This window comes from Myotis nattereri, assembly GCF_964212035.1.
Source record: "Myotis nattereri genome assembly, chromosome: 14".
In the NCBI taxonomy this organism is placed as follows: domain Eukaryota; kingdom Metazoa; phylum Chordata; class Mammalia; order Chiroptera; family Vespertilionidae; genus Myotis; species Myotis nattereri.
Genome location: NC_138089.1, coordinates 40,757,501 through 40,783,052, shown reverse-complemented (window position 1 = coordinate 40,783,052; position 25,552 = coordinate 40,757,501). Strand labels below are relative to the sequence as shown.

At 37.7% G+C, this 25,552-nt stretch overlaps 1 protein-coding gene and 1 pseudogene across 2 annotated transcripts in view; both read right to left on the bottom strand.

Moving 5' to 3' along the window:
- The window catches only part of KCNH8 (potassium voltage-gated channel subfamily H member 8), a 276,310-nt gene that overhangs the window by 43,604 nt on the left and 207,154 nt on the right, over window positions 1–25,552 (bottom strand). Inside the window, exons 8-11 of the mRNA XM_081106039.1 lie at window positions 24,893–25,090; window positions 13,089–13,288; window positions 11,862–12,111; window positions 5,082–5,296 (exon numbers count right to left, since the gene is read on the bottom strand). Of these exons, the coding sequence (XP_080962165.1) occupies window positions 5,082–5,296; window positions 11,862–12,111; window positions 13,089–13,288; window positions 24,893–25,090 (863 nt within the window). The remainder of the gene's footprint in view (window positions 1–5,081; window positions 5,297–11,861; window positions 12,112–13,088; window positions 13,289–24,892; window positions 25,091–25,552) is intronic.
- On the bottom strand, window positions 9,774–10,342 carry LOC308529758 (large ribosomal subunit protein eL6-like; annotated as a pseudogene). The gene is made up of 2 exons: window positions 9,926–10,342; window positions 9,774–9,888 (listed from the first exon to the last, which is right to left on the bottom strand). The product of its transcript is annotated as a large ribosomal subunit protein eL6-like (transcript).

Below are 25,552 nucleotides of genomic sequence, written 5' to 3'. Positions count from 1 at the left end.
ACACACACACACATGCAATTCTCATGGGCTGGTGAGGGCAAGTTGACTCTTCCATTTATTTATTCAAGCATCATTCATATTTAAGTTTTACATTCAGTTATGCTTATTTATTTATGTCTTAACTAATGCATATGACTACTCTAGAGTTTTGGCAATTAGTTATGCTTATGCATGCATTTGTTTAACTGGAGGGTCAAGACTGAAGGCTGTAATTTTGTTAACTACACTGGTGCTTGGTATAGATATAGAGAGTATGTTGTTGGTGGGAGGGGATTGCAATATTATGATAAATGTTGGGGTTTTGAGCTGCCATGGGGTGGGCACCATAAACCACTTGAGTACCATCCATCAAATATGTCAAGAGTGAAGAAAAGTTGCTGAAAGCGGATGGTCCTCAGGGACTCCCTTGTCTCTGCTTCACACACCTTCTCTGAACTTCAGTATAATCTCTGGTGCTATATTTGGAGATAGGAGTTCAAAGACCTTCACCTAGAGTTCACTGGCCCTCAGGAAACTGAAGAAATACTCCTCCATATATTAAAGAGGTGGGGAGACTGAGGAAGGAGACTTTATTTTCTTATGCTGATCAGACTATATGACAATAATGGAAAACTGAGAAAAAAACAAGGAAGTCAACACAGTTAAAATATAATGGCTTTCATCACTGAGAAACCCCTCAGTAAGGTAAAACTGGAAAACATCTTTTTTTCAACAACGACTGCCATTCATTGCTCCACAACCACCGCCCCACCATGAAGTCAGTGTCTATCATGTGCAAAGCACATAAGATGTGTATGTGCAGCCATATCAATATCTGATCACCAGTGTATTAGCATCATTAATTTTTACAACAGATATTTTACATACACTTAAATTATTTTATTTGCTTATCACAAATTCAAAATTCTTGTGTTATGGAAAATGAAATTTTACAACCAACAACATGATTTTTTGCTAAAATAATTTTTAAAGGGTTTACCATGAGAAGCAGTGAAGCATATTTCTCATAAATTGCAGAGAGAGAAATGCATAATTATTCTGTCATTAATGGCCATTCAGGAGATACAAATCAGGGCAAATCTAGAAAGTACACTGGGTGCACAAAATGCATAATTAGCACTAGGTCAAAGCAGTGTTAGCTGGACTTTTCACAAACTTAGAAAATATTTTATGCATTTTAATGATTTTTCTATGAGAATTGGATGTGCTGTCATTCTAATGTTATGTAATTTATCACAGTTCTAGTCATATCTTACTGTTACATGCATATTTTATTTTTGACTGTTTCTTAAAATGCTTTTGGATATTTATTTCAAAATGGGTGGAATATCAATATTTTTACCCCAAATATTCTGGTAATTCTCTATGTCACCTGGTAGTTTATATGCTACTTGGGGTAGAAAGGTGACATCTAGAAGGCAAAATTAGAAAGACAAAAGACAGTCTGGCTGGCCTGGCTCAGTGGTTTAATGTCGACCTATGAATGAGGAGGTTACTGTTCAATTCCCGGTCAGGGACATGTCCAGATTGTGGGCTTGATCCCCAGTGTGGGGTACGCAGGAGGCAGCTAATCAATGATTCTTTCTCATCATTGAGGTTTCTATCCCTCTCTCCCTTCCTCCCTGAAATAAATAAAAAAATATATATTTTTAAAAAGAAACATACAGGACAATCAAAGACATAGTTAAGCTAATATGTATCAGAAATGATGGAGAATTTGGGGATGGAGAGAGTGCATAGAAGCAAGGAGAAGAGAGAGACAAGAACAATAATAAAGGGCTAAACAATGTGACAGGGTGGCCCCATGACTTTTAAGAATAGGGATATATATATAAAAGATACATTTTTATTATTTGCATTTATATTATGCAAATGTTCTTACTTCTAGAATCCATTGACCAAACTTCAACAAAGGCTTCCACCCACCCAAACCCTGTGTGATTGGATATTTTTGTTTGTGTGTGCATGGAAATTAAAGAGAAGAGCTGGGCTCCACATTGGTCTCACACCAGGTCTGAGTTGCAGACAGAGTGATATTATGCTTAGGAAGAGCACAGACTTCCCCCCATGGATTATGGGGAAGGATGGTCCAAATTTACCTAGTCTTTAGAAGGATTAGCATCCCAAGATCTTGAATATATAGGGTGTCCCAAAATAATGTATGCACACTTTAACAGCTGATAACTCAATTTCCACTCCTTTTCAGGTTTAACTGATTTGCAATAATGGGTGAAGCCAGACTAAACTTTGAATAAAATTTATCCTAAAGTGCCACTAGACTTTTTTTTTTAATGGGGATACATAAAAAATAAAGTTATGTACAAAACTGGCAACAGTTGATGAATTGAGGGCACACAAATAACAAATGAAATGATTCTTGAGGTTTGCAATTCCATTGCTTTGCTTTATCAGCTGTGCCTGGACCAGAACGGTCATCAGTATGAAAACAGGTATTGACAAAAAAATGATTCATTTCTGTAGATTCTTTTAAATTTTGAAAATGAACTGTATGTTAATAGACACTGATTTTATAACTATTCAAAGTGTGTATATATCTTTTTGGGACACTTCCATGTACATGGAAATGTCAAGTGATAAAATATTAGGAAATGCAAAACAATAAAGAGAGAAGTTTCAGTTCCATTAAAAATGTAGCCCATAGGGCCCTTCTGAAAAGAAGCTAAACTTTGGGTTCCACCCATATTGAAGTAACTTGCATTGAACTAACCCTTCAGGAAAAAATAATTATAAAGCTGGACGAAATAAATAAAATAACTGTTGGAAAACACTGGAGGGCAGTGCTCACCCTAACCCTAACCCTAACCCTAACCCTAACCCTAACCCTCACCCTGAGCATCTAGGTAGGACTGGAAGAGCTGTGATCCCTGAGAAAGAGAAGCACTAATATGAGCACCATATTTACCCAGGTATTTTTCTGAGGGAATTCGCTATTTCATTGTGAAGTGGAACAGAGTAGACTAGAAAGGAGCAATCTTAGTGGAAGAGGAGACAGAGGATGAAGGTCAGGTATACCAGAGCATCTGGGATTTGAGAGTGAAATCCCAAAGAGGAGGCAGCTGCATCCATGTGGTCCATGAGGCCTTAGCCAGCTCCTGAGTTAAGCTGCTCAGGGCAATGCTCCGAGAAACTGAGAAGGGAACAGCAACTGGGAGGCAGAGCAGAGATTTCAGCAGTCAGGCGGTGCCAAGGAAGGGACTTGGCAAACATCCTAGGCTCTTAGCTGATATCCTGGAAAAACCATGATTTAAGAGTGAGGGCTACACCCAGGGAATAGGAGCAAAACTGAACAGCATAACAAAGCAGAAGAGAAACTATGAACAGAGTGAAAGTGATTAGCTGGTGCACCATCTGCCTGTCAAAGGAAAACCTACCCGATTTGGCGGAAAATATTATACACGTTCTTTCATACGCCACATCTACAGTTAAACAAAATTATGGCATCTGCCCATAAAAAGGGATCAAATGACAAAACAACAACAAAATCCAAGAGAAGTAACAGATAATGAAAATAGTCCCATAAGCGATTCAGATATTAAAGTTTTAAAATCACTATGATTAATGTCTTAGCAAATAGGAAAAAAGGGTAAAAAACTTGATCAAAGGTAAGGATCCTTCAAAAGTAATCAAATAGAAAGAAAGTGGGTGCTGAGATCCAGTGTCACATTTGTCTATGCTGAGTGTTGGCTATTTCTCTCTCCTCTCATTTCTTCTTCCCCATTTGGTTGCTTCTACCCCCTAGCTCACCACCTCCACTCTTCAAAAATAGTTTTCACATTAGGCTGTCATGGAGAGCACAAAAGGCACTTGTAACTTTAAAATTTGATCTATTGAATGGGAAGAGATGAAAAGTGTCTTCAAGAAGGAGAGACAACATAACTAGTAGAAAGTGTACAAATTTTAAAATGACAGATACTTGTGGTAATAATACACTGTCCCTGCCACCTACAAATTTCGGTGATCACATACTAGTTATTAACCATTCTGCATCAGTTTTCTGTTCCATAAAAAATGGATTGACTCTTACCTTAAAAAGTCATTTTAAGTCCTAAATGAGATGCTCTTGGCAGGCAGAGAGCTTAGCATAAATAGGTTCCCAATAAATACTGATGCCTCCTTTGCTGTTTGCTATCATCAGTGGAGAGAAGCACACACTCAAAACAGGTGATCTTGAACTTCAGTGTATTGACTGTCATGGGACATCCTTAACCCAGATGAACTAATACACAATTTGGACTTTTTCTCTACTTTTCAAAGTGAAAAATATTAATGACTAACGAAATGTCTGCACAAGAGAGGTTAGTCAAAACAATAGCTTCTTAAGCCTTTAGGAAAGCAATTGAGTATTGCAAATATCTGGGACAAAGCTCAAGACAGCAGATCAAGGCCTTTGTTGTTACAGAATGCTATGCATGCTCCGGCTTGCCTTTCAACAATCATTGCTATTAAGTCATTTTTCTCTCACACACATCTAATGAAGTCATGTTCATGATCAGATTAATCACAGGATGCAGTACATATTTGGACAGGAAAGCTGTTTGTATAAACTGAAACATGCCTCAAATATGTAATTTCAGAAAATGTTCATTATGTCTTGAGTGTGATAATCTTTGGCTTGAACCCTTTTATGCATATTTAGTCATTTTAAGGTAGACTTTTGGTATCGATTAACAACATAATGATTTTTAGGCAAAATTCATGTCTAGCAAGTGGAGTGCTGAACAATTACAAACACAGCAAACTCTGAACCCATATATTTCAGATAAATTTCCATGTACTCTATCCAAAACTTTAGAAATCACACATTTCTAGCTCAATATTATATTATTGAAATTGATTCTAGTTATAAGCACATGAAAATAAGAAAGAAACTGAGTTAAAGAGAAGTCATTGTACTAGACTATGAGGTTGGACTTGTAGCTCATTATTTAATTGCTCAACCAGTGGCTAACTAGTCATACCTTATACATTCAGAGACTTTATCCTGACGTGTGCCTTTACTGTTGTAAATGACCCCGGGCCCATGTTACTAGGTCTCAGCATTAATTAGAAGTGAGACTTACATCACTCTCATGACCTTCTCGGAGGTTGTATGTGAGGTCATGCTGAATGTCTTCCACGAATTTGTGAGCATATTCTGGGTAAAGGTCTAGCACTTCAAAGAGTCCTTTGAGGATGATACACTGGAGATCACAGTAGGTTAAAGCCTTCACATCTGCGTTGGTCTTGATCACTTGGTCCTTAATTGATAGATTTGCTCCAATTAAGTCCCCTTTCCCTTGAAACAGTGAAAAAAGAGACATATCACTTTAAAGAAAACAAGCTTCAGACTAGTAACTTCATATCTTCTTCCTTTCTCTGAGATTACACAAAAAGGAGAAGTGGAAACTTTATCTGGTGTGGGATTTCTCAACCCCAGTAGTTTGGGATATGGGGTCTGATAATTTTTTGTTGGGGGGGTATTCTGTACATAGTAGAATGTTTAGCAACACCTCACATTCCCCATCCCCAGTGGTGACAACCCAAAATATCTTCAGACATTGATAAATGTTCCCTGGTGGGCAAAACTGGTCCTAGTTGAGATTACTGTTGTAGAGGATAAAGGCCAGGAGACCAAGAGTTAGGAATTGTAGGTCATAGATGGGCTTCCAACAGGTCCCTCACAGGATTCAGTAAGTGACTTTAGACAAACCATTTGACATTTTTGTCACAGTTGCTTTAACCGTTCAAAGGAAATACTAGTAGCTGAGATTTTTTCTGAGTGTAAAAAGTCTCAGTGATTCTGAGGTAAGACCATCAAGAGGTGTATTAGTAATTTTGATTCCAACACTTTGGAAAATAATATAAGGATTACCATCAGTTTTCTAACATACTCAGTTTATTTAATTTATCTCTAAATGTGTCTACCAGACAGGTGATGTTGGAGGAGGAGCCTCAGAGTTGGGAGATAAGATAACCATTGGACATTATAGACAATGAAATCTACTGCATAGAAATGTAAAACACAATTCTTAGTTCTAATGTTCTGTGACAGTGTAAAAACTCAATTTTCATCATCAAAAAGAAGCTCCTCATTTGTGCCACTGCAGAGAGGGAGGATCTAATGCTACTTTTCCTATTATCTGTGTTCTCTCCCACTTCAACCTTTGCTATTTTGCCTAAAATACCCAAGCCTATCAGAATTTACCTGCCTTGAACTAGCTTGCTTCCTTGAGTTTGTTGACTAGATACTAATATACTGAGCAATTTATTTGAACCTTTAAAGTCTTTGAATTGATTTGACTCAGTTTAACTTAGCAGGAAGGTGAGCATGGCTATAAGCGCTAACAAAAAGCTGATTACTGCTTCAGATTTCTTTTAGATAGCCATTAATTCACTTGGCACCCACATGAGAAATAGGAAAGAAAATCCATTCAGTTCTTAGACAAATTTAGGTTAAAAGCTGAGGTGATATGACCAAGTTCACAGAGGATAGTGGTATTAAGTTCATGGCTGCAACTTAGGAGTTTCTGCATCTTTGCTTTGTCCTCACATAGCATCATGCCTAGACTTTAACTTTTACTTTTTTGTGGTCACTTTGCTTCTCCATTTCATATGGAAACAATAACCAACAACTGACCAACCAAAAATCACCAAGCAAATAACACCTTCAGAACGCCATAGCACAAACTGTCCCCATCTATTTCCCATTCAGTTAATTTAACTTTAAAATTTTTATTTTTATTGTGTCTAGAAATTCTGGAAGCCAAGTCCCTGCAAGGTAGTAGGCTTCAACAAAAGTCTGTTTTACAGAATTTGACAGTAAAAGGAAACATGCAAAATTAGCCGTGAATACCTAAGATAATAAAAAATATTTACAGCAGTTAAAAGTTGAGCATTTTAAAATGACTGAATTACATGTATTATCTTCAAATTAATATTAGATTTAAACCTTGAAATTGAGACTACATGGCAGAAGAAAAAAGACTAAAATCTGTTTATAGACAGTAAAGGAATGAACAACCACATGGTGCTGAAGAATTCCAGTTTGATTCATTGTCATCACCAATACTGCTAAACTTGGAAATTTTGTTTCTTGCACATTTTGTTAGAAATCTAAAAACTCAATGTTGGGTACTGATGCCAGATGTAAATAAAGCCAGGATGCCTTGAATACAACATTTTAATTTCTGGATCTATTAGGAAAATTGATCATGATGTACTATCTTGCTACAACGAGCATTGACATGTTCTTTTAAGCAGTTGGTGTCTATAGTATCTTTAGGGTCATCATACTTTCATACCTTGAGCTACCACAGTATGACTCTTTCAGCCACAATAACCAGTTATAAAAACAATACCGCCATCTTGCCAAACTTGGCAGGCTAAGAAAGATTCCAGTTTATTTATTCATTCAATGAATATTTATGAAATAATTGACATATGTGTGGGGCCTCAGGTTGAGCCCTGGCAAACAGGCACTGGTAATTAACAACATGATTCTCACTCTCAATAACTGTAATGTCTTGTGATGTCTTACTGTCTAGATTCAGGACCCAGATCTAAGTTTCTTAATTACTCTGGGTTTTGATATCCTTATTTCTAAAAGAAGAGAAAGATGTCGATGGTTATTACAGTCTACATTTTTCAGAATTCCATTATTGATGTTTGCTAATCAGTTATGCTTTCATTGGGGAAAAAAAAAGTTGATGAGATGCATTTACAAACCATCCAGGTAAGAGCGGTAACTTATGTTTAATTCTAATTAGGCAGACTCGTGCCATCTGTGAAGAGCACATTTATCTGCGCTTTGTTATTTTCTTTTAAACAACAATGAAGAAATTGGTGGGAAAACACAATTAACGGGACATGAAATGAAGGTGCACAAGGCAAACAAATTCTATCCCCATAACAAATCCCTGCCTCTGTGTCAGCTGCCTTCCAGGCTGCAGGTTAAGACATGCCTTTGTGTATTATTTGGACAATGGAGTTGTTTGAATAAGTTATGGCTTGACAGCTGTTTGGTGATACTTCTTCCCTACAACATTATATATTAATTCATTTTGTTGGCAGAGTGAACATGTATTAAATGTTGACAGATCAAATGTGAAGTCCTGTGCCTAAGTTTATCAAAGTCAGTATTGATTTGAATTGGCCCTATGAGACAATATTACCATAGGTAAAATAAAAGAGTTAACCTCTATTGAAATAATGTTAACCACACAGACAGAATATTAATCATTTATTATCTTTGTTTGTGTTTAGTTCCAGTATCACATTCTAGTGTTTAGAATGGTCATGTGGCAATTTGCATTTAAAACACTTTTGATAGTTACATGGTAGAAGCAAATATGTGAAAATGTTAATCATGAAAAACACAATTTATGGAAGAAATTGGGGCCACAAGGAAGAGGGAGTGGATTAAGTCTTTTAGCTGTAAGTAGAATTTTTAAAAAATAAGAAAATTCAATTGAATTATGTCTTATGAATGATGATTATAATATATAAGCCATCAAATCTGTGCCATTGTGCCCTAATGTTATGGATGATACATTCATATTCCATTCCTAGAATTGTTGCTAGTTACCAAATTAAATAATCACTGCAATTATGGAAGAAATACACAAATATGTTTAAAAATGGTGTATCATTTTTGCTTACATGTATAGCGAACCGTAGGGTTCTGGAAAAAAACATACAGGGTGGGGTAGAAGTAGATTTAGAGTTATGAGTATGTGAAACAGAGTTTATTCTTATATTACTTGTTATTTATTGTATTATTTTTCATACGAACAACTGTAAACCTACTTTTGTCTCACCCTATATAAGCCCTTTTCAAATCAGGCTATGTCAACAGGCAGGCTATAAAAGTTACAGTGGTACTAAGGAAGTACAGGGAAAAGTATTTTATGATTAAAGTTAAGTGTTTGAAGCAAATTTAAAAATAAGTGTCACTTTTTATTTAGAATTATAGAATGATAGGATGACTGGCCTTTAACTTCACAAAGTTGAGAAGTGGGCAGGAAGAGTGTTAAATTTTCTCTTAAAAAAACACACCCATACTGAGCCTCACTCTAACGCTGATAATGAACTGGCCAGGCTGGTAATCAACTCTTTGAGTTGCTACTCCATGTCTTTGTATTAAGGAATAAAACATGGTGAGTCAAAAATTGAGCCAGAACTTTGAAAGCAAGCCCTACCTTTCTTCTGCTAAGAGGTAAACTGAAGTTAACAGGAAGCAGTAAGAAACACATGGGTATTCACCATTCACTAGCCTCCATCTCTTCACCTAAGTGGGGAGAATCACACCAACATAAGAGGGTTGCAAGGTTTAAATTGGGTAATGGACATAAAACACCCAGCTCATATTAGGGATTAAATAAGTATTAGTTTTCTTCTTTCTTCCAAATTCTATTCTGCCTTGAAGCTTACTGGCTAGAATCCAGAGTCTGCAGGTTTACAATGATTGTAGAGAACAACAGGCATTAGTTAGAGGTAGAAAAACCAAGCATAATAACTTTTATGAGGGCTTATTCTTTTTAAAAATATTGTTACTGATTTTTAGGGAGAGAGGAAGGGAGAGGGAGATCGAAACATCGACCGGCTACACCCTCTACCCGTGATTGAGCCCACCACCCAGGCATGTACCCTGACTGAGAATCAGACTGTGACCTCTTGGTTCATAAGTCGATGTTCAACCACTGAACCACACTGGCTGGGCAATGAGAGCTTATTCTTTTTTTGTTTTGTTATTTAATCGGGTTCTTATAAGAAATTCAGAACACCAGTTTGTGAGGATAAAGCCCATTCGTGAGAGCAAACAGAGTGGAGGTAGCCCTGGAGCTGAGGAACAGCTTTGATTTTTGGCAGAATTTGTGAATCCACAGCTTTCTGGTCAACCTTGTTCTGTTGCGTAATCTCGTACTTTCTGGTCAACCTTGTTCTGTTGCGTAATCTCGTATTTCTCTTTCGCTGTGTCGAAGATCTCACCCTCCTGGTGTCTGGGTTTGCGCAGCTTCTTCTTCTTGAAGTAAGCATCAAGCGAGATGTTTGGGGATTTTCACCCACTGATATCAATTTTGGTGGTGGTGGCGATGCCAAATTCCTGGTGTGTTCTACGCAGAGGAACTCGATTGAGGGACAGAGGTCCAGTCACAAGTAGCAAGCCACTGTCCAGCTGCTTCAGGAAGGCCACCCTCTTGCCTCTGTGGCGCCCAGTGAGGATGATCAGAATGGTCCCAGGAGGGATGCTGGCCCGCAGACTCCGCACATGCTGACTGAAGGCTTTCTTGCTGTGGCTCAACAGCTTTCAAGGCACTTCTTCAGTAGGATAACATCTAGGCATTTGGTGGAGTTTAACCACACGGGTACCACCATTCTTGTCGCCACCAACTGGTTTTGTGACAGTAGCAAGAACTTTCTCCTGCTTTTCCTTTTCAGTCCTGGATTTAGCTGCCGAATACTTCCTCTTGTACATGGCCTTTTGGGAACACATAGCTGACCGGGAATATCTGCCAGTTCCTCTGAGGAGGATGGGGTTTTGGCTGCAGTGGGGCTTCCCTTCTTAGGCGCCGTAACCTTGCCGCCAGCGTCAGCCTTCTTGGCTTCAGGGTTCTTCTCCTTAGTGTCCGGCTTCCCGGTTTTCTTTCCACCCGCCAGCTTGCAAGATGGGAAAGAGAACTAAGGTCTGAGAGCTTACTCTTCATGCATAATCACTTGTGCGCTTCTTCTAGCGCAGATGAAGCTTAATGTTCATGTTCTTCTCCGAACTGTTTCCCCGTAAAGATACTTAAACGGCCTCTAAAAACTGACCAACTGTTTTGCCAAGGGGCAGTCTACATCATGATTAATAACCTGGCTTCAGGAATCAGAAAGAATTATATTCTTTTTCTTACCATAGTAACCACACACACACCCTCACCTCCCTTTATTTGAGGTTTTGCCTTGCGCAGTTTCAGTTACACGCGATCAACTGTGGTCTGGAAAAGTTAAATGGAAAATTCCAGAAATAAGCTGTCATTAAGCTTTAAACTGTGCGCCGGTCTGAGTAGCATGATGAAGTCTCATTCCCTCCCACCCAGGATGTGAATCGTCCCTCCGTCCAGCGTATCCACACTGTATACGCTCCGTGCCTGTTAGTAAGTTATGGCTGTCTTCATGATTAGATTGACTGTGACCGTTTCCCAGGGCTTGTGTTCAAGTAAGCCTTATTTTTACTTAATAATGACCCCAATGTACAGCAGTAGTGATGCAGGCAATTTGGATACGCCAACGACAAGCTGTAAAGTGAAACAGTAGAAGTTCTCCACTCAACAAGGCGGGAAAATCATATGCTAATGTTGCCAAACTCTGGTAAGAAGGAAGCGTCTGTCCATGGAATTGTAAAAGAGGAAAAAGAAATTTGTGCTAGTTTTGCTGTTACACCTCAAATTGCAAAAGTTATGTATGGCCACAGAGTGTGATAAATGCTTAGTTAAGATGAAAAGGCATTACATTTGTGGGGAAAGACATGAACAGAAATATATGTATATTTCTGTAGGCATCCACTGGGGGTCTTGGAACATAACCCCTTGGATAAGGGGGACTACTTACTATCTGTGATACTAAAGTACTACTTATTCATTTGTAAATGGGAGTCATAGTTCTACAGCTGGATTTTTAACAAGAATCAAATAATATGGTGGATGTAACACAACACAGTATAAATTCAATATGTGGTTTAAACCCATATGAAGAAAAATCCTGAGTCTACATAGGCAGCCACAGTTTTCTTCATCTATGGCAGTCCAGCCCCCCCCCCCCCACCTTCATCTCTAACTTATGGTCCAGAGTAGAATTTTATGGAGCTTTCAACTCCCACCTACCAAGAATAGCCAGCACCATGCTGTCTTTAAGAACTTCCATGGAGCCCGAGCATACAAAGTAGATGGCCTGCAGAGCATCTCCTTGACGCAGCAGATACTCGCCCGGAGCACAGAAAGAGGTTTTAATGTGTAGGGACAGAGACCTGAGACAGCCCCGGCTGGCACACTCGAAAAGGGACAACTGTAAGATTTCCTTGTTCAAGTGCATAGTGATGTCAGAACGCAGCTCATCTGGAAAGTCTTTCAGAAGCTATCAAAAAAGATGAAAGAGAAAATCAAGTTGGGGTAAGTCTAATTTATTTACTTGCAAGACAGTGGGGATGTTCTTCCCATTGTTGGACCAACCAGAGTACAGAAGAGGAAATATCTGTATGAATAGTCCTGGAGAGATTTTTCAATGACTGTGACCCCACTTATGTGCTGCTGAATAACAAGGTGATGAGAAGACTGGAGAAACAGAATAAACTAATCAATAAAAGATTCTAAAATGAAATCATATAGCTCATTGTGACTTGCTTCTCACAAAGACTCAACTCCAGGCAGAAGTTATAGAATGTGTTGTCACGATTATAGGAAGAGAGGAGAAACCAAATAATCACATGAAAAATGTTGGTTACTGGTATGGTGGTGGTGGGTGGAATGTTTGCTTAATTTATTTGATAATTTTTTTACAGTGGCGGTGTGGGGTATTTCTGGAAGTCCACAGCTAATACCTTTGCTGAAAAGCATGTTTTTGTTGTTGTTGTTGTTGCTGTTGGTTTTAAATGCAAACATTCATTTAATTAATCTAATACAGGGTGGAGTAAAAGTAGGTTTACAGTTGGGAATATATAAAAAACAGAGTTTATTATGTTACTATTTATTAATTATTGTATTATTTTTTTATATAAACAACTTCAAACCTACTTTTGCCCCACCCTGTATTCCAAATTACACCATCCAACTGCCATAAGAATTGGTTCCTTTCAAAGCAGGTTAAAAAGAATGAAAATAAGCCCGCCTGATTGACTAAACTAGCAAATTAGTATAAGTCATTGGTCAATCTAAAATGGCATCATGGAAACACAAGCCAAGGCAGATGGAAGAAGATGGATTGGGTTTCTAGAGGATTTAAAAAATGAAGAGATAAAGAAGTTGGTAGGTGCGTCTTTCACTTCTGAGACCTACACGAGAGCACCTTGCCTTTACCTTCTGCCTGAAAATGCCAACATGAGAAATGAACATTACCTCATTGGAATCTATTCCATTGTTGACTGACCAGGTTGTTTGGAAATATTCGAGCATCCTCTGCTTGAGCTGCTGGGGCAGGTGATGGACACGTATGAAGTCCTTCAGATCCTTAGTTCTAGTGTGATAGAGGGACCATCTGGAGTACATCCTCTGTATGATCGCCGTCACATTTCCAAACACCAAGGCATGCATCAAGGCTGAAGAGAAAAATGCCACATATAATGGGAGATAAATATGATGGAGGAGTTCATCCCTTAAATCTGTATTTATAGTCTGTATATCCTATATTAGAGCAGAGTTTGCTTATGTGGCCACATCAATACAGCTCTTTTGATACAAACATATTGGTGCAGCCACTTTGTCACGAGGTGCATCCTGATGCAGTCATTTTGATTCCATATGACTAAAAATATTTAAAAAAATAGTAATATGAAAAATAAGCCCCTTTGACCTGTACTTCATCTGTTATCTGCCATTCTGGCTATGACAAATTTTTATTTTGTACTTGATTCACATCTGTATTATTTTAATAGTTATGTATAATTTAAGAGCTATGTTGAAAGTTTAATAATTCATAACATTAGTTAGAAAGTCATAGTTTAATAGTTATTTTTTATTGTAATAACAAATACATTTAAAAAATAAGTCTATTATAATCGGTTAGCTTTTATGTCTTCTCCAAAGCCATCATTTAAAATGAGTTTTAGGCTACCAAATATGACATTTATATTAGTACCTGTAAGTATTGAGAAAGTAATTAGAAATGTAATTAAATATTTCCTGAGCAAACTTAAGATGAATATGGCTCCAATTCCCAACCCCTAAGACCATTAGAGAAACAAATGAAGTCCCAGAGCAAAACAGGTATTCTTCTTAGTCATCGCTGCATCCTGAGAAGAGCTGGGTGATACATAGACAGTCTATGTGACTTCTGTTTTGATGAAGTTTCTCGGTCAGGTAGTATTTAATCCCTACTTACTTGCAGAGTCTTCCCCTGCCTAAAACCACTCTCAGAGTGTGGTGAGATAGAAGACTTTGTTCTCCAGAATTTGAGGGTACATAGGGTGGCAGATGGGCTTTCTACTGTAAAAAAAGTAGAGAGAGAGGATGGGCTTCACTTTCTAGAAGAGGCCTGTGGTGGTCAGTGGTCAGATATTCTGAAGTCAAAAGGTGAGACAGGGTTTTGCACTAAATAATCATTAGCTGACGATGGAATGGCCTATTCAGACACCAGCAAAAAGCACAAGAAGGTCTTGACACCTGGGCTGAGAAACTGGGAGATGATGTACTTAACATTCATGACAGACCAATTCTGCATGATATTCAGATTTTTGTCCTTATTCTCATCCTGGGGTGGGATTGGCAATGAGGTTAGAAGCTCAGGACCTGGGTGAAATAATTGGTTTTAGTTTTTGTAAACATGCAAACAAAACAAATAAGCAACAAAAACAACCCCCCTCCCAACTTAACATTGAGTAATTCGTCTATTTGAATTTATCAAATTGTCCTTGTACCCAAATCTCATTGCCCAAGGAGCTATGTTTTTAGCATCAAGATGGACACATTAGTGCAAATGGGCCAACCTGTTATTGCATCTGTCCTACTGAATATTGTAGGACAGAGCCAATTCAAATTATTTTTTTCATATACTTATGAGAAATTAGTAACTACTGGCATATTAATTTCAAGTCAACCTCACCCTGGAATTAAAATTCTCTATCAAGATATATGCCATCATTTCTCTATGGAAAATGTGAACACTATGCCTATAAAGTCACCCAATAATAATAAGGAGGGCCTCAATATTTTGGAAAAGTTACTAGAATAGGGTTAAACTTAGGGTGGAAGTATAGGAGGCAATGTAATGTTGCAGAAAAAATACAGACTTCAAAATCAGACACCTCCAGATTTGGATCCTGACTTTCATATTTCTCATTGTTGTGAACTTGGCAAAATACATAATTCCCATAGAGACTCAGTTCCCTTATATGTAAACGGGCATAATAGTGTCTTACTCAAGGGTAATTTAGTTTCAAAAGGTGAAAATGGTGAAAGGGATGAAAAAGTAAAAATCGCCAGTTATAAAAATAGTCTCAAGGATGTATAGCATAGGGAGTATAGCCAGTATTACTGTAATAACTATGTGTGGTGCCAGGTGGGTACTAGACTTAATGGGATGGTCACTTTGTACGTTATATAAATGTCTAACCTCTATGTTGTACACCTGAAACTAATATTATAGTGAATGTCAACTGTAATTAAAATATAAATATACTTATTTAAAGTGCCTAATATTTCTGTGAAACACAGTCGGTGGTGGTGGTTGGGGGGGGGCATGAATTTAATTTTCCCCATGAGGGTGAAAAGGGTTATCATGAATTTTTAACATGCTCAGTGGGGTAAAATTTGGGAAACAGTACTCGGATTTAAGGTTTTCCAGAAACCTCTTAAATAACAAAGAGTGATTTTCGGTGGAAATAACTTCTTGATGAAAGAAATTCAAGAAATAGTCAATAAGTGCAAGTATGTGTAAGTGTTGTGGGAGAATCAAACTCCCCTGTTGCTCTTGGGAGTGAGGTTCTTGCGTATCTTTAGAAAATGAATTTTCTCAGATTCACACGGGAGGATGGCTTTATTTATGTGAAGTTACATTTCTCGAGTTCCAAAGTCCCCTGCCCCTTCAGACAGTCCTGGAAAAGGCGCAGCTGTGAGTTCAGCAGAGCCAGGAACAAGGCCAGTGCCCAGAGCTTCCGTTCCGTGACGCAGCCGGGTGTAGTTCAGTATTTAGGCCAGATTAAAGCCCACTAGTACATAGTGTGGAGCAGTCCCACATGGACAGGGGCCACATGGGCTGCGGGGGGGTGCAGCCTCGTGTCACAGGAGTCATAGGAGCCTTGCACCCTGGAGCCAAGCAAGAGAGGGCGAACCCCCTTTGTTTGGAAGTTTTAAATATTCAGGCTTCCTGTCTTGCAGTGGTCATGCCCATCCTGGACACTAATTTGTTCCCAGGTATGACTGGCAGATGGGTCGGCACCTTCCCATGTCACTCTGGCCTTTACTGGGCATGCGTTTGTTGTCCAGTTCCTTCCCCCATTGATCAGCAGGGAGCAGGCCTGGAGGATGTTAAATGCAGCTTTTGGCAAAGCTGTATAAATGGCATGCCTATATCTAGTCTTCCCTTTCCTTCTTTCCTGTTAAATAATAACCGGGTCATTGCAATGGCAACATAAGTATATATTCTTTCTAAATTTTCAAAAAATGGAATGCCTTCCAACAGGCCAAAAATGTCCCAAGAAAAATGTGTTATCACTTAACAATTTACTGTGGAATGGTTCTTGGTGAATCCTAAATAGAGTTTTATTCTTCCGTATGATTTTAGAAACACAAGAGTTTTGATGCTTAAATATTTTATTTGGAAGAAGAGACTTCTATTTATGATAAATACTCAGTAAAGAAAAGAACTGATTCTGTTCCAAGTTGAAGAAATCAAACGCCGATTTCAGGCTCTGTTAATACTTACGAGCTCAGGGTTTGGAAGCCCTGTCATCTGTAAAAATATGTAATTGTCTTTTATGAAGATTAAACTGAATACTGAGAACAATTTTATTTCATTTATTTTAACATTACTTTCCTTAATTATGTGTATGGTTTTAACTTTGCTTTGCTTAATTATAATGTGTGTAAAGCACTTAAAGTAAAAGAAGTAATATGTTCAGATCATTTAGCATCTTAATTGTACACTATCAATAAAATGAATTACTGGATTAATTGTAGCATTCATAAGTGTTGTTGGTAAGTACTTATCTACGTCTGAGTCACCATAATTTCAAAGTCTCATTTCAACGTAGAAAAATGCTTCTAATTTGAGTAGTTAAAAAAGAAAACCCTAGCTCTCACAGTTTTTCAGTTTCCAAAGTTATTGCCTCTTTGCCACTGGTTATAATTTTCACATTGGCAAAGAGTGTGTGAAAGTGTCAGGCCAAATCATTCCATCTGCTATGAAAGTTTGACTCGAACTAACTTCTCTATCCAGGTCAGTTTGGGAATGATTTTCATTTTACTCCTGGCAGAGCTGATGCATACGATTCTTTAAGCAGGATGCTAGGCCTGCTGCTGAGTCTGTGGGAGGCTCTTTTTCTTTTTGTAGGAGTTTTACATAAAATGCATTTTGTAAAATCTCATCTTAATATCAGGTCTTTGAAGGAACCCAATTAATTGGGATCTAAGAAGATTCTTCTCTCTCTTTCTCTATTCCCTCCCCTCTCCTGCTCTTCCTTCCCCCATTTCTTCCCTTCTTATCCCTCCCTTCTTTCTCTCCACTTCTCTGGATTTGGGGCAATATTGCTTTCCTGAGGTATAATCTCATGGCTGATTTCTTTTTATCCATCCCCCCCCCCCCCCTTCACAACTTCTTTACTGAAGCAGAGAAAGGTAACTTTACAGTGGGAAAAGCCTGGCAGACAAATGGTCTAAGCATCTCCAGTAATCAGACAAACATATTATCTTCATATTACTCATTGAAAAGGACACATCACTTCCCTGTTATCCTGACAAAATGCATAACCTGGATTGACTTATGAGAAACCATCAGACAAACCCAACTTGAAGGACCTTCTACAAAAGAAGTAGTTTGTAATCTTCAAAAGTGTCCAGGTCATGGAAGTCAGGGAAAGACTAAGGAATTGACTTTCTAGATGAAAGAGACATGATAATTCAATGCAATGCAGGAAACTGGATTGGATTGGAGGCGAGAGGATAGCTCTAAAGGACATGATGAAAACAACTGGTGAAATTTGAATATGTACCCTATAGAATAGTTCAGGAGTTGGCAAACTATGTATGGCCCTTGTTGCTGATTTTTTTTAGCCAAATACTTGGCAGTGTCTTCAGATTCTACACAGGGACTTGTTTTCTGCTGTTTTAAAAAGAGACCAGAGTTCAGCCTTTGGGTAATCTTAGCTGCCCTCCTTTTCTCTCCCACCTCACCTACTCATTGCCCTGGAATTTTCCACTCTGCTACAAGTACACTGGGTCATGGGTGGCAGATGGGAGAGAAAACAGAGTGAGAACAATTTCCTAAGTGATGAATTTAAATGGCAGTGTAAAGACATCTTAACAACAACCTGAATTTGTGAACACCATAGTGCATATGGGCCCAATAAAATGATGTCAGGGTGGGCATATATAGGATGAGTGGATTTAAGGAAAGCTTTGACTGTTAAGAGTTTCACTCTACTTTATTTATGGCAATAATGCCTCATCTCAACTGGATAAGTCCTCAGTGATGTGTCATCTTCACTAAGAAGCTTTATCTAACCACAGAGGTTGAGTCGATGGTCCCATTGATTGGGGCTAACTTATTTTGTGACTATTAGACAACCATTACTAAGTGTAATGAAAGGACTTTTAAAGGCATGGAAAAATGTTCTCCATATATTTTGTTTGGTAGCAAACATGTGTAATTGAGATAAATGTTTGAGAAAATAGAGGCATATTTGTATAAAAAGACTGAAAAGACTTTTGATGCTGGGATTATATGTAGTTTTATTTGTGTGTGTGTGTATTTTCCAGTCTCTTAAATATATGCATTATAAAAGGAAGAATAAAATGGAAAAAGCAAGAACATTGTCTACCTAAGCATCTATTTTCATGACTAAACTGTGAACTCCTAGAAGGAAAGTATCATGTATTAGTCATCTTTGTTTCCCCAGCACAGTACCTGGCATAATTTAAATGTGTCGTAAATATTTATGAAACTGAAGTGAATTTCTGGTAGTTTGGTAATTCCTTTAAGAAGTTTTATAATTGTAAGCAATAGCTTAGAAACTTATGATGAGCAGTTCGGCCCCACGTCCATCCCTTCGCCTTCATCCCACTCTGCAAAAGGAATCTTTTAAAATTATTTATTTTAATCTTATTATGATTATCACCAATAATTTAGACATTATTGTTTTGCTTCTGTTGCTTGACTTATTACTTTTAGACAACACCTAAAAACAACCTGATACGAAAGGTGAGAACTCAGCTCACTGCTACGTACCTTCTCATCCCACACTTGATAGTTATATTATTAGCTCACCTATCATAATTTTACCAGGTAAAATTAATATCAAAGATGCACATGAGAAAATTTGGCAAATTCTAAATGTATAGCTCATTGAGGTTTCTCAAAGTGAACAGACCTTGTAGAGTAACCTACTTCCCATGAGTAAACAGGATATTTTCAGTACCTTGGGTCTCTTTTGTGTCCTTTCACACTCACTAATCATGAAAGATAGACACAGTTATGGATTATATTATAATCAATAAGCTTTGTTTACTCTTGAGCTTTCTCTAAACAAAACCACACAATATGTACATTTTTGTTTTTGGCTTCTCTGGTCAGCACTGAATTTGTAAGATTCGTCCATGTGGTTGCAGATGTAATAGTTCATTCATTCTCATTTCTGTGTAGCAGAGATTTTCAACCAGTGCGCTGCAAGAATTTTTAAAACATTCAATCCCTGACTATTTAGTCAGGGGACTGACCTCTTTTTTCTTAGCTTGTCAAATTAAAAAGTGACAGCCAACACAATAATAGCTGTCTGGTGTGAATGAATTAAAATTATATCTGTTTTACTTGTGTATGTCAGATTGGCAAAAAGTGTATTTTTTAGTGTGCTGCAGAATTTTAGTAATTAGTTTATGTGTGCCATGAGATGAAAAAAATTGAAAATTGCTGCTCTATAGTACTCTATTGAATAATTATTTCACAATTTACTTATTTATTCCCCTAAGAATGGGCATTTTCAGTTTGAGAGTCTTATAATAATGCTTCCATAGAAGTGGTTCTCAACCTTCTGGCTTTTCAAATACAGTTCCTCATGTTGTGACCCAACCATAAAATTATTTTCGTTGCTACTTCATAACTGTAATGTGCTACTGTTATGAATTGTAATGTAAATATCTGATATGCAGGATGGTCTTAGGCGACCCCTGTGAAAGGGTCGTTCGACCGCCAAAGGGGTCGCGACCCACAGCTTGAGAACCGCTGTTCTATAGGTATCTACATATATGTCTTTATATATATACGTATAGGCATTTCTGTTGGATATACACTCAGAAGTGGAATTGTTGAGTCACAGAAAACAGGTATGTTCAGCTGTGGTAGATACTGACAAAACTTTCATACCCATTAACAGTATAGCAGTGAAGATGTTCCATATCCTCTCAGTCACTTAGTGTTTGTAAGTTACCATTATGGTGAATGTCAATGTTATCTAATTTTGATCTTAATTTGCATGTCCCTTATGAATGTGTAGAGCACCTTTTTATATGGTTCCTATCTATTTGGATATGGAATTATATATTTTTTGCCCTCAGAAAACTTTAATTGAAAGTTATACGTTGAATATATAAATGGGAATGGACATAATTATGCTCATCTGCGTGTGAATTTTTTTTAAGCTAGGAAAGTACATACCAAAATCTTACCAATGTTCTGATCACAGATTATAAGTAATTTTTTTCCTCTTTGCTCAATTAAAATTTTTTTTATAATAAATATGTTTAATTTTTCTAATTTTAAATTTTTGATTCACTTTTGAATAGTGTGTTTTTATTTCTCTCCAGGAAATTCATCAACTGCTTCAATTTAAGAATAGGGAAATATTGAGTGGGTTCACAATTATTTTGTAATTCCATTTCACTTGTTTTAGCAAACATTAAATTCTTTTCCAGTGTGGATATATTAAAAAATACTCATTAGAATTTTTTTCCCCTTCAAAATTCTGTTTTTCAACTTAAAGTATGTGAGCTCCTCTTGAATTTTTGCAAATTAGTTTTGTTCACTTCAGTTTGATTCAGATTGACCCTTGGTAATGTTTCAGAGTAGAACAAACAAAATCCTAAATGTCATTTTATAGAACAAAAACAAAAATCTCTTTAATAGATTAATATTTTGCTGCCATCAAAGACCTCCAAAGAGGTGATGAATATTCTCTGCCATACCAGTTTCTCTTTAGATATTTCTGTAATTTCAATTAATAAATTTTATAAACCCTCTTCTAGATAGCTACACAAGTAGAGTTCTATTTTAAAATTGCTTTTAAAATTTTTATGCATTTTTGGGTTGCCTGCTCTTTTTTTGTTGACGTGTAAAAGTTCTCTAATATGATAGATGAGACATAAGAGTCCTGTCAAATGTTTGCAAATATCTTCCATCCAGGGGTTTGCCTGTTCACACTCTTAATAATGTGTTTGATAAGCGGAAGTTCAAGTTAGCCATCTTTCTTTTATGATTAGGACTTTTTGTATCATGTTTAAGAAATCTGTGTCAATCCAAAGTCATAAAAATACTCTCTTAAGTTACCTTTTAGAAAACCTTATTGTTTTCTCATTCACATTTAGATAAAAACTTATCTAGGCTTAATTTTAAAGTACAGTTTTTAGAGTTTCATGTAAATTTGACCGAGTAACATTTATTGAGAGTATCATCATTTCCCCTTTCCACTGCAGTGTCACCTGTGCTATAAATAAAGCGTGGGCCTGTTTCTGCACTGTCTTGTATTCCATTGGCCTATTTGTCGATTCCTGAGCCAATGCCATACTTTACTGATTACTGTAACTTTCTAATAGATCTTGATATCTGTAGCACAGATCTCCAAGTTTGTTCTTCTTTATGATTGCGTTGACTAATTTTAGCTCTGCATTTCTACTGATTTTTAGGAACAGCTTGTCACTGTTCAAACACACACACACATACACAAACACACATTTCCTGGTATTTTTATTGGAATTGCAGTGAATATTTAGACCAGTGGTTCTCAACCTGTTGGTGGCGACCCCTTTGGGGGTCGAATGACCCTTTCACAGGGGTCGCCGAAGACCATCGGAAAACACATATATAATTACATATTGTTTTTGTGATTAATCACTATGCTTTAATTATGTTCAATTTGTAACAAAGAAATTGGGGGTCACCACAACATGAGGAACTGTATTAAAGGGTCATGGCATTAGGAAGGTTGAGAACCACTGATTTAGACTAATTGCATACAACTGGTATATTTTTAATATTGAGTCTTAAAAACCATCACCATTGCATATCTTTCCATTATTTTACACCATTTGTAAATTCTCTCACAAATGTTTTGTAGTTTTCTATGTAGGTAGTATTGCACATTTTAAACATTTATTCTTACTTTGATTTTTTATAACCTTTTAAAATTTTATTTTATAAGTATTAGTTATGCCACTTACAAGTGAGCACTGCTTTTGCACCTGGATAATTTGTCCAATAAGTGCTTAACAAGTGACAAAGTGAGGTTATCCAATTATTCCCCATATTTTTAGGCCTTGTGGCCAGCATAGTGCCTATTTTCAGTGAACAGCAGGAGTACTTTATCCCTTAACAATTTATGACTCAAAGTCACTCACAATATAGTAGGAGGATCAATAGAGAATAACTTTAATTATTTATCAGATTCTTTGAATGTCAAATTAGTAGGTTAAGCCTTAAGCATTTGAGCATTTCCCAAAATTTCCACCAGGAGTAGAAGAAACATGGGCAAAAATTAAATAAATATGGACTGTGTTTATTTGAAAAATGCTTGTCATTTCGCTAGGCTGAAAGATGGGCCATGAAGAAGAATGGCAATTATGTATGTCATAATACTGGGTATTAAACAGCTGCCAGCGGGTCTGGCACAGGGCAGCACTTCAGAAAATGAGAATTCCTGTTCTCTGCTCCCCAGGCTATTACTACCACACATCAGCCAAGAGCCTGTTACAATCACTGCGGTCCCAAAATGCTACTTCAGCAACTCTGCCATAAGTACTGCCTTTCCAAGAAATTCTTCCGATCCCTGGCCCTCGTTTCTCACTGCTTCTGAACTTCCTAAGTGATTTGGCACTTAGCATTCACTGCCTGGTATCCTTAAAATTCTTTCCACAGGCCAGTTGGTGTGGCTCAGTGGTTGAGCATCAACCTATGAACCAGGATGTCACGGTTTGATTCCCGGTCAGGGCACATACCCGGGTTGCGGGCTCAATCCCCAGTGTGGGGCATTCAGGAGGCAGCAATTTAATGATTCTTTCTCATCATTGATGTTTCCATCTCTCTCTCACTCTCCCTTCCTCTTGGAAATAAATACAAATATATTAAAAAACACCCAAAACCTCTTTTTACATATTTCAGCCTCTCTCTTTCCAAACTGGACCATAAGCTCCTTGAGGGAAGGGTCTGCTTTATGCATTTTTTTTTTATTTCACCATAAGCTGGATCACTTTGCTTAAAGCAAGGAAGCTGGTAGGCCATCCTTGATTATAAGGTTCGAAACTCAAAGTGATACCTGGGATTGAAGCCAGTTAGAGAAGATAAATTAACAGGCTTTGGGGGGAATACTGTGGGACAATAAATAGTAATAGAACACTGGTCCAAGAGGAATGCCTGCTTCATCTAGATAGACATCCACATCTCCTACTGCTCTGTGACAGAAGTCTTACAATTCAGTTATTTTCCATGTATGTATTTAAAGACACAGATGAGCATTCTTCTGGGTTCACACACCTTGCCTTTGTTACTGGTTGAAAAGCATTGGGAAAGTTTATTTCTCCAAGCTTTGGGTTTGTCATCTGAAAAATTGTGGATAATAAGATTATCAATCTTGTATCAGTTAGGAGGTTCAGAAAAGAGAATGATACTGAATATTTCAACGGAGGTAATTTACTGTAGAGAGGTTATTTTCCCTGGTGTTGGAAGGCTGAATGAGCAAAAAGAGTGGAGAGGAAACATAACTATAACCGCAGGAAGGGGATTCTGCCCTTGGAGCTGGGTAAACAAAGGGAACAAGTGGGGTTATTGGAAAATAGAAGCCCAGAGGAAGAGCTGTGAGGGGCCACAAGGAACCAGGGCTCTGACTTTGGATGTGGGGGCACCCAACAGATGCAAGGGTCTCTGAGAAGGCTCAGTGACACGGGGGGCGGGGGGGGGGGGTGGTGGTATCTGAAAAGGCTGGAGGCTGGAAACATTCGCTCCTGATTGAGATGGCCTGCCACCAATTGAAGGTTCATCATACACATCAGAATCCGGAGGCCCCTTCTCCCTTCCTCCTGCTTTTCAGTCTCCCTCTGGCGCCCCCTATTGGCAGAAGTAACTAAAATTGGCTGGCAAAGAAGAATGAAGTTTGCAGAGTCCAAATCCCAGTATACAAAGCAGAGTACAGAAGGTACATTCTGTTGTACCGACTGTCTATTTCATAAATGGAATAATAATAGTGCTCAACTCTTAGATTTGCCTTAATAACCACTTAGTGTATTGTGGTTGAAGCATTTAGCACAGAGAATGGAGCATAAAAACAATAAATGTTAACTATTATTATCGTATTGGTGTTTTTCATGTTGTTTTTATTTTTAGTTAAGTGATCTATCAAACATCCTTAACTTACTCTATTAGTATTAATAAAGTTTGATAATATGGATCTGTTTGGGACTATAAAATGGAGTTTCCTGCAATTTAAACTCATGTCATTCACAAATATTAGGGATAAATAGCATGGAGAGAAAACAAAATGCCTGCCCTTTGGAAATCAACCATCAGGTACATGGTTTCTTCTTCATCTGCCCAGAAAATGGAACTCTTTGACATCACAGACTTTCATTGCTAATCTCTATGTATATTACAATGTTTGTCACTGATGTCTTAAATAGTGCTTTTAGACTCTTCTGATGTAAACCAATATCTTTCTTTGTGTTTTAGGACAGAGCAACAGTTTGGCAGACACTCATTGATTCTCTTGGCCTAAAAGAAGAGTTTCCCTTACCACCAATCAGCATGGTGCAGATGGAGAAGATCTTTTCCGCGTCGGTATTGGCAGAGACGTTCCCAAACCCAACGCTGGTGAGGCTGCTGAGAGTGAAGTACAGGGCTGCAATATAGGCACTTCGGATCGACGGGCCCCCCAAGGTATTGTTGCCATAGTACGGAGACTCCAGTCTCTTTCCCAACTCATGGAGCCAACCTGCAATAGAAGAAAGAATGAGAACTGAAACCCAAAAGGTAAAGTCTCAGTATTAATACATGGTCTAATGATAATGAACATTTAAGGGATGCACAGATTTGCTTAGGAGAAGGAAGTTAAAGGTAAGGAATTAGATTTCATTGCTATAACAGCAAAAACATGACCTTATGCAACTGTTATCTATATTATAAAAACCCAGTGGCCCTAACGCTGTAATGACCAAAGACCGGTGCAGGTGGGCGGGGTTGCGCAATTTCACTCACTGGGCTTCTAGTATATAATAAACAAAGCAGAGAAATACGCATTCAAGAGTGGATCCATGGTCAAAGCTAAACAGGTGACTTTAATGCAAGAAACTATCTGTGGAGACTGCAAATAGCATTGCTACTCTAAGTAACTGTGTTGTATATTTCATTAGTGGTAAAGCTCATTTCTCAATTGGAATTTTAAGAAACAAAAAGA